This window comes from Anguilla rostrata, chromosome 17 (genome assembly GCF_018555375.3).
Source record: "Anguilla rostrata isolate EN2019 chromosome 17, ASM1855537v3, whole genome shotgun sequence".
NCBI lineage: Eukaryota > Metazoa > Chordata > Actinopteri > Anguilliformes > Anguillidae > Anguilla > Anguilla rostrata.
The window spans coordinates 12,767,456-12,782,275 of record NC_057949.1 but is presented as its reverse complement, the minus strand read 5'-3'; the positions used below and the strand labels follow the sequence as shown (position 1 = coordinate 12,782,275).

At 41.1% G+C, this 14,820-nt stretch overlaps 1 protein-coding gene across 1 annotated transcript; it reads left to right on the top strand.

The window, feature by feature from the left end:
- The first annotated feature begins 1,627 nt into the window (after positions 1-1,627).
- Positions 1,628-3,797, top strand: LOC135243737 (QRFP-like peptide receptor). The gene has a single exon (XM_064315739.1). It carries the CDS (start codon positions 1,765-1,767, stop codon positions 3,085-3,087), a length of 1,323 nt encoding a protein of 440 aa, XP_064171809.1. The 5' UTR covers positions 1,628-1,764; the 3' UTR covers positions 3,088-3,797.
- Positions 3,798-14,820: the final 11,023 nt, after the last annotated feature.

Sequence of the window (14,820 nt, the reverse complement as noted above, 5' to 3'; positions counted from 1 at the left end):
GCGTGTTGTCCGCCAGTGACTAATCCCAGCCAATCTGTGCATTGACATTATTAATATGAGAACATATTCTGAGTGATCTGTGCGTTTTGCCCTTGCACGCGAGTTTTATACGATATAAATGGCTCATTTTTTCTTACGATATAGTCTTCTTTAGTTCCATTGCGATACACCGAATGTGCCCCTAACTACTATCCAACATAATGCATACATTAAAGATTATTAATATCGTTACATCCGTGCTGTGTCATTGATGTAATTTCGCCAATCTAATTGTTTTTTAAATTAAATGTTCATTAGGCTACACGTTTAAAAACAATGCCCCTACTTCTAGAAATGCATCGTTTCTCTCGGATATTTTGATGGTTTCATTTTATACAATTAATCCGTAAAAACTTTCCGAATGTGGCTCGCGAAAGAGTTTACAAATTGCCAATGCGTAAAAATCATTTCCCGCGAATAGTCTGTTGCTTCCATGAATGACTGTTAGGCTATTAGGATCCAGTATGCTTTTGTAACATGTGAGTCAGATTTACGCAAGGAGGGAAAGGAAAGTCACTGCTTTTAACTATCGCAGAGGTATCTTTGCGCATAAGGGACTTACCTCTGCGCCCAGCATCGGGGTCGGGAAGTCTCTTCAACGTCTTACAGGATTCAAGGCGCCCAGACATTCGCCCAGTCATTCTAAGACATCGACAAGGACAGTGCAACAATCCTGGACTATGGGACATTATAATTTAGTAATACCATTTTTGCTTTGCGACAAAATGAAAAGAAGACTTTGTCGACATTTCCAGACCGCGACCATAGCAAACTGCGTTAAACACAATGGGTATGAAGACATCCTTAGTTTTTAAATAATTATTCTTTTTTTGAATTAACGATAATATGTAGTATGTTGGTGCAATGTTCAGAAATACAGTCTACTGGTTTTAATTATGGCGTAATATTATTACTTAGATAAAGAAGTAATTGTTAGAATTCTGGAAGTTAGCTCAATATTAACTACGACTTTGCATTATGATGCCATTATTTAGCTTTCCTTACGAGGCGACCCTTCCCATATATTGGTGTGCTATTGAGCCATTTTATTTACATGTTTGTTTCGGAAATAATCGTGTTTGCTGAAGCAACTAGTGGAGAATGCTAGTTCAGTAGCCTATATTGTTCGTAATTTGACGAGGACCACTCATTAACCCAGTGAACTAATATTAAAATGACGAACGTTAAGGAAAACTAGCAAGAAATGTGAAAATTCGACGGCACTAATCAGAAAGGAATTGTTTATACTTATAACATATATTTTTAGGAAACTTTATATAAAAACGATCTTTTTGTTAAAATATAACAAACTAGATAACAAATCTCCACAAACTCTCTCCCTTCAAAAAATAAATAAATAAATCAAAACAAAACAAAAATCGCAAGAAAATGGCATGTCTTATGCCTTGTAGTTTTGAGCTCTCTTGTAAGTTATGATTTTTTTAAAAACTGGCTGAAAAGCCTTTCATATGTAAACATATATGTTAAAATAGGTGTATGATAATATTCTTTCCAGTGATTAGTTTTTGAGAAAAGGTAGGGGAGAACTGAACACATCGGATTGTCTTTGTTCCAGCTGAGGCAGCAGACTAGACATTCTCCACTGGCTGGTGAGAGAGAGGCTGGGAAGCTATAGAAACATCTTCTCAGTCAACCTCTGGGATCGTTTGAGTCACAAGCCGAAGGACCCGCGGTCTTGGTGCGGTGCAGCGCGTAAGTCGGAAAATGAACGGCTCTTTGGTTCGCCCCGGGGCACGGCAGTCCTTCCCCTCCCCGCGCTATGGTAACGCGTCGCTGGGAGACGCGAGGAACTGGAGCGAAGACTCCTTCCCGCAGGGGAGCGGCGAGCTGGAGAGGCTCTTCCTGCTCACCATTTGGGAGCCCACCACCATCGCCCTGACCGCCATGTATGTTCTGTCCTTCGTGGTGGGCTTCGCGGGGAACATCATGTCCATCAGGGTCCTCACGGGGAGGCGGAGCAAGAGGCTGCCGGGGGTGAGCGCCACCCGGAGCCTGCTGATCAACCTGGCCGTGTGCGACCTGATGGTGGTGTGCGTCTGCATGCCCATCACCCTCGGCTACAAGATCTACAAGGCCTGGGTGTACGGGGACTTCCTGTGCCGGGTGGTGCCCTTCACGCAGGCCGTGTCCGTGTCGGCCAGCGTCCTCAGCCTGACCGTCATCAGCATCAACCGCTACTACAGCGTCCACAGCCCGCTGAACGCCCGGTCCTTCTTCACCCGGAGGAAGATCCTCTGGACCATCGCGGTGGTCTGGGTCCTGTCCTCCGGCATCTGTTCGCCTCTCGTCTTCATGAACCAGCGAGACGAGTTCCGGCCCATCGAGGAGCTGCCCTTCGTCTTCCCCATATGCCGGGAGATCTGGCCCCAGGCCAGGCTCAAGCAGGCCTACAACGTCCTGCTCTTCGTCACCCTCTACTGCGTGCCCGTGGCCTTCAACCTGACCATCAGCTTCCTGACCGGCCGGAAGCTGTGGCACGCCTCCCGCCACTTCGCCGAGCTCGAGGCCCGCGGCCAGGCCGCCCTCTCCTCCCGCCTGAAGGCCCGCAAGAAGATCGCCAAGATGGTGGTGGCCCTGGTGCTGCTGTTCGCCGTCTCCTGGCTTCCGCTCTACGTGGCCGACATCTGGATCGACCACGAGGCGGACACCCCGCCCTGGCTCCTGCAGCTGCAGTCCTTCGCCCAGTGGCTGGGCCTCACCAATTCCAGCCTGAACCCCATCTGCTACTGCTTCATAGGCGACCTGTACCGCTCGGCCAAGGTCATCAAGACCAAGTACCGCCAGAGGTGCCTCACCTTCTTCAGGTCGTCCACCTCTGACTCGCTGCCCAAAATGCTCGCCAGTAAGCAGCCCAAGTCCGGGCAGCACGGAGAGGCCATCTGCTGCCGGCTGGAGGAGCGGTTCTCCGACTGGTACTCCCACGGCAGTACGTGCGAGACCACGCTCGGCTCCGGTCAGCAGGTACCGCTTCACGGCGTGTTAGCCCACAGAGACTTCAGGGACATGTCTGGTCACACAGGCTTCTAACCTGTAATCGTAATCATTTCTTCCAGAGAGAGGAGGGTACCGTGTGCTGCATCACCGTAGATTGACCATCGTCAGCGTCCTTTTGTGGATTGCGCTAAATGGCGAAAACTGTTGTAAGCTACAAGATGATTCTATGGCCCTTTAGCCTTTGGGGAAAGAAGATAAGTGACCTCAAGAACATTGCTAACTGAAGCACATGCAGCATTGTTTGGTATGTAGGGACGGACCGATGCTTATTTAAGCAGCTGTACTTTGAAAAGTGATTTCAAGTGGAATATATTTTGGTAAGCATATTGACAAGTGAAAACACCACTACATCAAAAAACAATATTGTTTGCGTCAAAATATGCTTTGTATTTCAGTGTGGATCTCTACAGTGGGTAAATTTGGACAAAGCAATTGCTGGGTTTCATAATTGATGACTCCTGTAGTTATATGTTGATAATTGAAAACGTATTTTCAGTGTCATTAGCATAACACATTACTGTGACTCAATTATTATTTTTAACAGAAGCATGAGACATAACTCAGATATAAATATAAATTTTGTATGCTACCAAATATCTACTGGGGAAAAAATGTGTGTATATATTACTTCAGATTACATTCATTTGTCCAATTACTTTTGGTCCCCTAAAATGGGGGACTATGTATGAAAAGGGCTGTAATTACATGGATCACCCAATATGGATGTAAATGCCCTCATATTAAACCTGACAGTCATATGCATTGTTTCATGTCAACTGAGTGTGCTGGAGTACAGAGCCAAAATAACAAAAATGTCACTGCCCCAATACTGTCACATTTAACCGTATGCATGCATATATGCATGTGTGTGTGTGTTTGTGTGTGTGCATGTGCACGTGTGTGTGTGTGTGTGTGTGTGTGTGGCCTATTCTTTATATATAGGAAAGATCTACTTGCCACACTTACCTTACTCCTTAAAATATTGTATGAAGAAGGTAATTCTGTTTCTGTTAAAATTGGTCACAACGATAGGGGGCTCACTGTGTGCCAGATTTAAGTACAAAATGCAATCTGGCTTTGCAGAGATTTCTTTTGAAACAGGAAATGTCTTCTTGTGTACATGGAGCTGGTTCTCTCAATGAAAAGGAACAAGGTGTCTTAGCTCGCTGTGTAACGACATGGGTTTCCATTTTTACGTCTGGCCTGGGGCATTGCACGGCAAACATAAAACAAAATTGCGTCTGATTAAAAGCAATTTTCCAGTTGTGGGCAGAAGGACACCAGGGGCTATTTGTGACGTGACCATTTTACAGGGTCTGGGCATTGGAGCGATTTGAATTGAAAGGGATTTAGGTTGAGAAATTTGTCCCCCTGAGCTAATTCACGCCTGTTCTGGGTCAGCTGCCGGAATCAACAGCTGTTCTCCTCATTGAGTCTCTCACGGACTCGTCGTCTCATTTGTCTTCCCGTCGCGAAGGCTTTGATGCCAGGTGGAGAAAAATGAGACTGGGAGATCGGAAATCTGGGTAAACAGGGAAATACTTCATCCTCTACGGGTCTTCAACAGGTCAAAGAAAGACAAAGATGGTAGTGGCTCAGTGTCAGCACACTGGTATTGAATGAAGCGTGTGTATTTTCATGGTGTCCTCAGTTTTGAGGACATATATTACGTCCCAGCAACAATTCAATTTGCGAAGTACAAAACCAAACATCTAGGGAATGTAAAATCGCAATATTTGCTTTTGTGGTATCTTCTACTGCGGTTTGTGAACGTGTGTGAGCATGAGAGATGAGAGAGGGGGAGGGGGGATAGAGAGAAAAAGAAAAATCTTGATGACCCTCTTGATCATTTAATCAGCCTTTCAAGCACATGTGCACTACCATGCAGAAAAGAGGAAGACTGTAAAATGGAGTCAGCAGTGGCGACCTGTCCCCACCCCTTCTTCCCCAGTGAAGCGCCTCTCTGATTGCCTGCACCGTCTAACAAGCAATCCACCCTCGAGAAGCTGCTGCAGAAATGGCCCCAAGACAAACACTGATTGGTGCTAATGAGATGAGAAATGCAATCAACAGCCGTGACAGATGCAATTTGCTAAGTGTGAACCAGCCAGCTTTTGCACGAATAATGATAAATTTGTGAGCAAATACCTTTATCGAGTGACTTTTATGGCCATGTTTGGGAGTTTACCAAATTATATTTGCATGGATGCATAAGTGTTTCAGATGGCAGTGCTGTAGATTCAGTGCCTGGTTAAATAGCAGCACCTTGCTTGGGGTTCACACCAATGATCTCATGGACACAGGTTTGTTCTCTTAACCACTGCACTAAAATACCTCCCTTTCTCCCTACAAGCAACTCTTCATGAATTAGTTTGGGAATCTTGTATGGTAACATTTTTTCAGAAGTGATCTTTCTGTGTCTCTCCCTGTCTCTCTCTCGACACTCAGGTCTTCTTAAAACACACAAACTTCCTGATCTATTTTCATGCACAGACTGTCACTCAGTAGGAGGTTGTATAAAGATATGAGTTTATTAACCAGTGCTTAGCAGCACAGGGTTGGAAAGCCAGCTGTTCCCGGAAATGATATTTCATTAACATTCAATCAATTATAACAGTTTTATATTACTCACATTCATATCCACACTTTCATGCCTGGCTCATGAATACATATTGTAACTACTGACGTGGTTCTTTCATGCTTAAGAAACTATAAAGAATCAAGACTGTGAATGCTCTGCTATTTTGTTGCTTTGAGCATAGTCTATTCAGTTGCTCTAAGAGGCAAATTCTTTTATGCATTTCAAGATCATTTTCAACTTATTTTTCAGGTTTATAGATGTAAATTTCCACTTAATATCAATCACCTGTAATAAAAAAAACATAGTGATTATAGCGAAAAATGTTTTATCACTGTCTGAATGGAAAACATGACATAATTACAACAGTCATTCCAGACCTCATTCCAGATTCCGAAGCGTTGTAGCACTGATTTAAAAGTGCTCTAGAACAACAAAAAATTATGATCTACTGAAGATGAATATGTCATATTGTCCTGAAGCCTTTTGATTCCTTGTAAGCACTATGTAACCCAATAAGCACTCTCAGTAAAGCGAATGGTTGTGTGTTCACTGTAGATGAATTTGATATCACGGTGAGATTAGTCGTTTTTATTATTTCAGGTGTATTCACCGGCTTCCTAACTGTGCCTCAAACTCATTTTCTGAGAATCATAACTTGGTAGCATTAGTCTGTAGGGTTAAATAAGAGTCAATCATAAAGCTACACTTCATTAAACATCATACATTTCTTTGACCATAATTTTGAGTTTGGTGGCCGGTTCAGGCTTTGGAACCAAGGTGTTTGTAACCTACCCATTCAGTGACTTAAATTAATGATAAGTGTTGTAATGCACCAAAATCCAGAAGACCCCCCAGGACTGGAGTTCAGTATCCCTGCTGCAAACCCTTTTCGGAAATAGGTCACTTAACTTACTACTCCTGCCACAATGCACTACCAAAAACACACAATTAAACTTCCTGCTGTCTCTGGTTCCCTTGAGTTATGCTCATACAGTATGCATGTATGTTAGTGGTGTGTAATAAGAAATTTCAGCAAACATTTAAATTATATGTGTTACTCTCTTAGAGTTTTTAAGGTGAGGTTTTAGGGCCCTTTAAGCTGCAGCGCTTAATTTGTATTTCAAAATACAAGCAACTGATGTGAGCTAAAATAAGGGAAAGTAGTCCCGTGTGGATAAATAAATACTCTCAGCGTGTTCATTTTTAATAACATAATTGTTTATGGTTTCCCGAGCACCTAATGGCTCATTAAGAAATGGAAATTACTGACATATATACAAAAGGGACTGATGACAAATATCTAGATTTGGAAGGGATCAAATATATGCGTTCTGTTTATAGATGAGATATTCACAAAAATGAGTACTTCTTAGGGCAAATTTAAATAAGTATATGCTAATTGTGCCTAGTGGTGCATTAAATGTGACATACACCATAAGACTGGCAAATCACAGTTAATTACTCTTCCCCCTTACAGCACTTGGAGTCCTTGTTCATTTAACCCTTGTACTCGGTTACTTTTTGGGGGTGTGAACCAATGTTATCTTACTTTTAACCAAAGCTTTCATGCCACAGATCAGGGGCTTGTGGTCAAAGGTGCTAGGTGGTGCTATTACACCCTCACGAATCACCATCTCCCAGAGAATTACAATTGCATTCAAACATGAAGTCTTCAGAATGACAGAGTGATATGAGCATCGTTCTTATTCACAGGAGCCATCTTTGCATCATTCTTCACCAATTTTTACATTTAATATAAATTAACACAATGTGGTTAATTGTTAGAATTCTTTACTAGAAATACTGGCATTACCTTAAAGTCGCGAAACCATGAAAATGTGTAAGACGTAGCGAACATTCTTTAGAAATCAGTAGCCAACATGGAAAGTATTGGGGGAATATACAGGGGACACAGACATTGAATTCAGCAGCATGCCAGCACCTGGGGTAGTCAAGAATCATTGTTTTTTATTGCTACCTGTGATCAAAAATTCCCCCCTCCCCCCGCCCCGGCATTTGTTAATTGCTTTTCATTTGCACCCCCATGACAGGCAAATCCTGTGCAGGACCCTGCAGTAGATTGTTGTTATTTATTGTTTTGAACCGGCATTTATTATTTTTCATCTTTATCTATTTGATATTTTTTATAATATCAAATAGAAACACAAAAAGAGCCAAATTTACACTTGCCACTCATTTTTACAATAGGGCTCTGTGATATAAAGCAAAACAACACATAGTTTTATCCAGAATTGTTCAAATTCAGGATATTAAATGGGAATGGGAAATGTCAGACTACACATTAGCTGCAGCCCATTGTCCATCCATTGTACAGAGACTTCTCTATTCTGCTGGGCAATGTTGGGTCAGATCACCCATAATGCATCTGTAATCCAAATTCAACTGTCCTAGGACCATAGTGACAGGGAATTGTTAGCTTTCCCAGGTTTTGTGCTACTTTGCCACTTCCTGGAAAAAAAATCTTTTTTTCAAAGAATACCGCATTTCACATTTGAAAAGATGCCAGTGACTGTATCAAGAAAAGCCATAACATCTAAGGAGCTCAAAGTATTTATTAAAGTGGAACTGAAACAATGCTGAGCAAGTTTCCCGTATCCCATAATTCCTGCACAATGACCTCCAGCTGTGATCCAGCAGTGTTTTATCACCATATTTCACCTTAGTAAAAGAAATATGACCAAATCCCCTATAGAGAGAAATTGCCAAAATGGGTATGTCTCAGGAGAGTGTGATTTTTAACAGGAGTGTGGCAAGCTACTCCGTTAAAAGCTTCCAGTCAAGTTTGAACTGCCACTGTTGTCAGAAAAATTTCTGAACCCGAGAACACTTGACCATTTTCCAAACCTTCGCAAGATTCAAAATGTGTTCATTTATGTGTATGAATTTATTTCAAAAATGTCATTTTAGTTTAAAATTTATTGTGACCTGCCATTTTTCTGACAGTATAAAGTGATACCATAAATCAGAATATAAATGAACAAAGTTAGCGCTATATTACATCGGAATAAGTTGGCAGTAGGGGCCATTTCATGGAGAGACACTAAAGAAGAGAAGATGTGGCAGTTAAAGCAAGCAGGCAAGCAATAACCAAAAAAAAGACGGGAGACCATGTAAATGCGACACAGTGACCAAAGGCAGACGTGATGCAAGCTTGTAAATATTCCTTTCTTAGAAGTAGTGTCAGCTGGGAAAAACAGGGACATTGGTGAAAGTATGAAGGACGTATAAAAGTGACAATAGTGCTGTCTGAGCTCTTAAAACTTTATTTATACCTTCATATCATTCTGTATGATGATGGATTCACATGAAGACCATATTCCTTTGTTATTTTATGTCCTTTGTTCTGGTTCAACAAAGGGTTGTTGTGCCACATTAGTGATAGTTGTCTCTGTGTAATCTCTTAGCCTTGGGAAACACAGATTCCAAATAAACAGATTTCTAATATCATACTCAGATTCATCTTGCACGAAAGTAATTTCACACCCTGTGCCTGTTAAATTTCCCTTTCTAAACGTGACACAAAAAATACATGCATTCTCATTTGTGGACCAGGCTACACACCGAACAATATGCTGCACAAAACATTAAGGTAATATAATGATGCAGACTAGGTCTTGCAAATATAGGAATTGTAAAATTGCACAAATGTGTTTGTGTAATAAGAATCTCTATTGTACTGAACACAAGCTGGAGCACAGGTCTGAAAATAATCTTCACACTTCACACTTTTTTGTCTAACACTAGATTTTTTGAATCCCAGAAATTTGCTGTGGAAGAATGACCCAACGTGGCCTGTGCTTCACACTAGGGATTGATTTTGATGGAAAGGGGGTTTGACATTCCAAAACCAAAAACCACTAGAATGGATGAAATTGTTGACCACGGTAGGGGAATTTACAATTATAATCACCTGCATACCTTTAGTTTCTGGGGAGGGTTTGGATTTTTTGTGATGAACTTAAACCCTCTCCCTCCACCCCCTGCCCCAGTTACATTTCTGCATCACATACACAGGAGACTGGCAGGTTCAGATATTTTCTGATAACTGTCTGACTTTTTAAGGAAAGGATTAGCCATTTATCTTGAGGTGTGCAATGTTAAATGCTATCCAGATTAAAAGACACCGATCTTTAAATCCTCAGCCCTAGTGCCTTTTGTATGACCGATTCAGCAGTCCAATTCAGGGAGGTTGGCTGTCAACTGCACTGAGGGTGCCTGTCAACTGCAACTTGGGTAATAAGCGGGAAAGATGGCTGTGATAGAGGCCTGGGAAAGGTTAGGCTCCGAATGGCAAAGGTGTGCCATTCAGTCTGAGTGGCTATCCCACAGGGGTGACACGGGCTGGCTGGGAAGCAGCCGCTCTTCACTGTCAGTATCACATTTTCAGGCTACCAGTGAATCTGCTGATAGGTAACATGGGATTGGAGAGACCAATGGCGGGCATCTCTGACAGCCTATTAAGAGGCCACCTCTGTGGTGACATCCTGAATGGTAAAGTTGGTTGTCATGGGGAATGAGGGCAAGGGGACAACATGCTCAAAAAAAACCCTGGTTACACCTTACTCACTGTAATGTTTGTACCATTATACTTTCCATTCTAGGTACCATATCTTACATATCCTCTTGACAAAGGTCTTGATAAACCAGTTGGTACCAACTGGAAGAGTACTATATCAGCTCCAATTTTGCATTCCCTTATGCAGTTGGAATACACACAAATACATTGTAAATAATGGGGATATGGCGATAAATATATTTAACAGCAATGTATTTTCATATGTTTTCCAATATACTGTGAAGCATTCCTATACCTTTTTGTGATCTTGATGATATCCCTAATAACAATATATTGGAAAATCTCCCCTCTCTGTCAGGGTTAGAGCATTGCCTTTTGATGACATGAATAAAAGTAAATTCCTTGCAGTCTGCACAGTGTGACCCCTTCTTCTACCAAATCTATAATGGAAAGAAAAAGAAAATGAATCCGAACGAATCGTGTTCAAGTTATTTTGATTCATTTGAAAAGACGCTGAGGACAATGACAGTAAAATTCCTGGTGTGTCTGTCCAGGTCATAAAAAACCATTTATCACCAAAAAAATCCGAATAATAGTTTTCAAATAATAAAAAAATAATAAAATTGCCCATTAATTCCCTAGTGCCTTCTGGGAGATGGCCTCATAACATGGGCTGTAAATTGCCAGCTCAGTAGGTGGGCACTGCGATGGAATAAATAATAAGAGGATATGTAAGATGTTAATAAGAGGATAGGTAAGATGTTTTTTTTACCAGAAACATCCAAAAGATTGTTGGCACCTATTTACAGATGCAGGTCCTTTCGAATCATTAGTACAGAATCCTTAAGTCTCTCTTGAACTTACCATCAAATAACAGAACAAGCTTCAAAGTGGTTCTTAAAAACATGAGTGAAATTGGCAGGCAGGGTATGGGACCTGCAGGTGAACAGAACGGAAACAGTGGAATTTAATAGCCAACCTTTCCGCTCATTCCTTCTCTTTTCCCCGGCTGACTCATGCCTGATGCTAATGATGCAAATGGTTCCTCAGGTGAACGTGTCAGAGGTCAATAAGCCTGCTCATCTCTGATCATAAAAGGCAAATGAACATCATCTGCTGTCTATTGCAAGGCCTCGGCCTGATGAATCGCTTTCCGTTTTTCCCGTTCGCACCGAAACCCAATCACCTTTCTTTCAGCGCTTCCAGCTGAGGATGACAGAGCCGCCCATGCGTACAAATAATGAATTTATTTCAAATGGAGGCACAGTAGGGGGTGTATGGAAACTATTTTATTTTTCTGTCCAGTATCTGACTCTCGTAATGGATGGAAAATTCCTTTTTTACCTCATGCTTGCAGTGCAATGAAAAAATCTGACTTTAAAACAGTTTGACCACCATGGATTTGCTCTACCATGTTGTACGGCACATAACATCCAGACATACATAATTTTATAGACAAAATCAGGGAATGGGTTCTGATCCTGATGCTAATTTCTCCGTTGAACTTTTTAAAGAAAATGTTGCTTTGCGCTTCTTAAGTATGGTGGTTAGGAAATGGGTTTGACTTAATGTTATTGTTATTGATTGAATTGTTTAAAGGGCTAAGCTCTTCTGATATTCACTCGGTTTGTTTGCTCGACAGCTTAATCAATGGCTTCCTTAACCCAATCTGTGTCTAGACGTTGAAATATCTCTAGTATCTCCTTTGCTCTTTACAAATAATGAGACTCAATCCTAAAATGGTCCCTTTTATAATGGCTATGTATTACTGTATCACTTAAAATGATGCCACTTAAGGTCAAGATATGGTCCGAATGTGTACCGTAAAATGTACCATTTTATAAGTATATATTTTTACACCCCAAAAAAATTCTGTATTGATAATACATATCGCCTTTCTGTGAGGCATATTTAAATGCTTATTTTGCCAATTCCAATCTTCCAGAAATTCATTGGTATATAATGCAATAACATAATAACTTTCGACAAGTTGTTACTTGTGTATTTAAATTCATTATTTTTTATTATCGCTGTAAATGTGCATTAACATGAATGTAGCAGAGATAACAATTGTTCCTTTGTTCAGCGTCTTTATTTATGACAGCTATATAAAAAATTCACCAAACAGAAACTTGCAGGGTCAACATAAATATCAATATGACCGCTGAGAGCTCCTGTTGTGGGCAGTCTAAAACAGAAAAAACCAATAGACACAAGTGGATTTTCCCAGGCTGAAGACCTCAGGTCAACATTAATCATCTCTGACAGGAAGGTGCATAGAAAATGAATGGCAGCCACAGAAGAACATATTTAAAAAGTACTGTCAACATTTGGTGACACAACATTTGGACAAATGCCTCACTGTGAGTTGAAAGACCAGTCAACCCAGAGAGAGCAGAGTCTCGGTGATAAGAAAATAAATCAACATAGACAGTGAGAAAAATTGCCCTTTAAAACTCTGAAATTTCCCTTTAGTGTTACAGTAACAGCAGTCATTGTGACAAATAAATAACAAATTACAGAAGCTGGCCCAGATCACCAATGAAAACATTGGCCACAGGGACAGTAGGCCATGATTTAACTATTATTAACATTGTTTACCATTGTTGTGATCTTTGTTCAGTTGCAGTTAGTTCAGACAGGCCTCGTTCGCTCGGTGGAGTGGAGATAGCTATTTTTTGGACATAATAAATTAACTTGGCCCATGAGTACTTAACCATTGCAATACATCGCTCTCATAGAAAGCATAATTAGATAATGTAACCAATTAGAAGAACTCCAAAGTTGTTATTCTTGAGCCCCATTATTTCGTTCAGTAGCCTAGGGTAATGCCCATTTGTTCACTCATAAAGCACGAGTTTAGACAGTCAGCAGCGAATGGGTTTACTTTCAGTTTTACAATGTCCTTCAACATTGCATCATTTAAATGAAATACATTATCATGTTTAAAAACATGTTGGTTAGAATTTAAGTGCAATGTAGGTGGAGCCGCTTGGTCAATCAAACGATTAAAATAGAACGACTCAACTTAGAAAGCTAATCATTACTCCCGAGTCGGTAAAAAAAGAGTCGGTCAATTCGAGCGAATCGCTCCCAAACTGCACACCGCTAATATTTACCATAAGTCTCTTCCAAAATTGTATATTTTCCATTACTCTATTGCCAAACAGGGTATTCAATTTTTCCACACAGTCTATTTACCACCATTATACCTTGATCTACCAGAATTTACCATGATTTTGTATAGTTGCCATTCATCTGTTCCCAAACAGTATATTTACCATGATTCCATTTCCACACAAGATATTTACTATGGGTTAATCATCTGATTGGCTATGGCGTGCGAATTGGGGGGTTTCTCAATCTTCCCTCCTACACCCACCTCACCACCCCCTCATCACTGGAGCGCTTTTATCTTCCATGGATGTGTGAATCTGGCCAGCAGTCATAAATGTGAAGTTTGGAAAAGGGCGGGGGGAGGCGGCTTGTCAAAGTTCATAAAACAACACACGATTCCTTCCGGTGAGAACCAGGGACTATAGTCAACAAGGCTCCCTCCCCGGCGAGGAATCAGCTTTGCCTATATTTAATCAGCAAAGGTGCAAAGGTCATGTGGCTGTTATCACATTGACATTTGACGAGATTAAAAGGTTCTGTCCAATTAATATTCTCACTGGTCCCTCTGGCACCTTGAGCAACGAGATGGGACATCTAACAGCCTTGAATAATGTGCAAGGACAAGCATTAAGGTGAGAAGGTTCTTGTTCTAATTCATTCACTGCACGTTTGGAATGAGGACACAGCAGCGTACAATGAATGGGGTCCTTCGGTATCTGCCTGTTGATATCACTTTAAAGTTCACTTGATTTCAGAGAAAAATTAATGAACATTATGTCTCTCTATGAACATCAGCATGTATTTGTACGCATGTCATCTGATGAATTTCCGTAGCTAATCAATGTGTCCACCAAACAAGCTAGTGAAAGGTGCATATGATAGACTGGTAGCTTATTTTTACTCTGTAAACTAAATGATACCACTTCACAGGTGATATTTCTTAGCTTGCATGCATTATCCTACAACACAGTTACAGGATATTATTGTCGTAGGATATTATTGTATGAGGACAGCCTATACAGCAGCCTTACTAAATATTGTGCTAACATTTCTTGACATCGTATGAAAGGTTGCATATTATGTCTCAGGGCCCTATTTAACACTAGCCAACTAGATAGTAGTGTTCACCGCAATTGTTTTGTGACTCCAGGCTTGAGCGCAACTATGATAATAAATTATTTGTGGATGTGATGGGGTTTTGGTTTCGTTAATGTCAATCAGTTCACCGCATGTCTTTCCCTTTAAAAGCAGTGCATTAACGCCACTCGCCTCGACTCTTCTCAACTTTTTTTTTTTCAGGCAAAAGCTGTGGATAGTACCTGGTATCACATCCGTCGAGGTTCCAAGCAAGCTGAGGCAATACCAGAAGGTGACGTGAAAACACTGCAGACCACTGATTGGTCAGAGCAACATGTTTCATGCGGCGTCGCTATGACGACCAGCTACATTGACGGGGGTACTACCTGAAGTGGAAAACAAAGTGCCTGGTACCAAAAGCGAGTAGAGTCGAGTCGAGTCGAGTTGAGCTGGT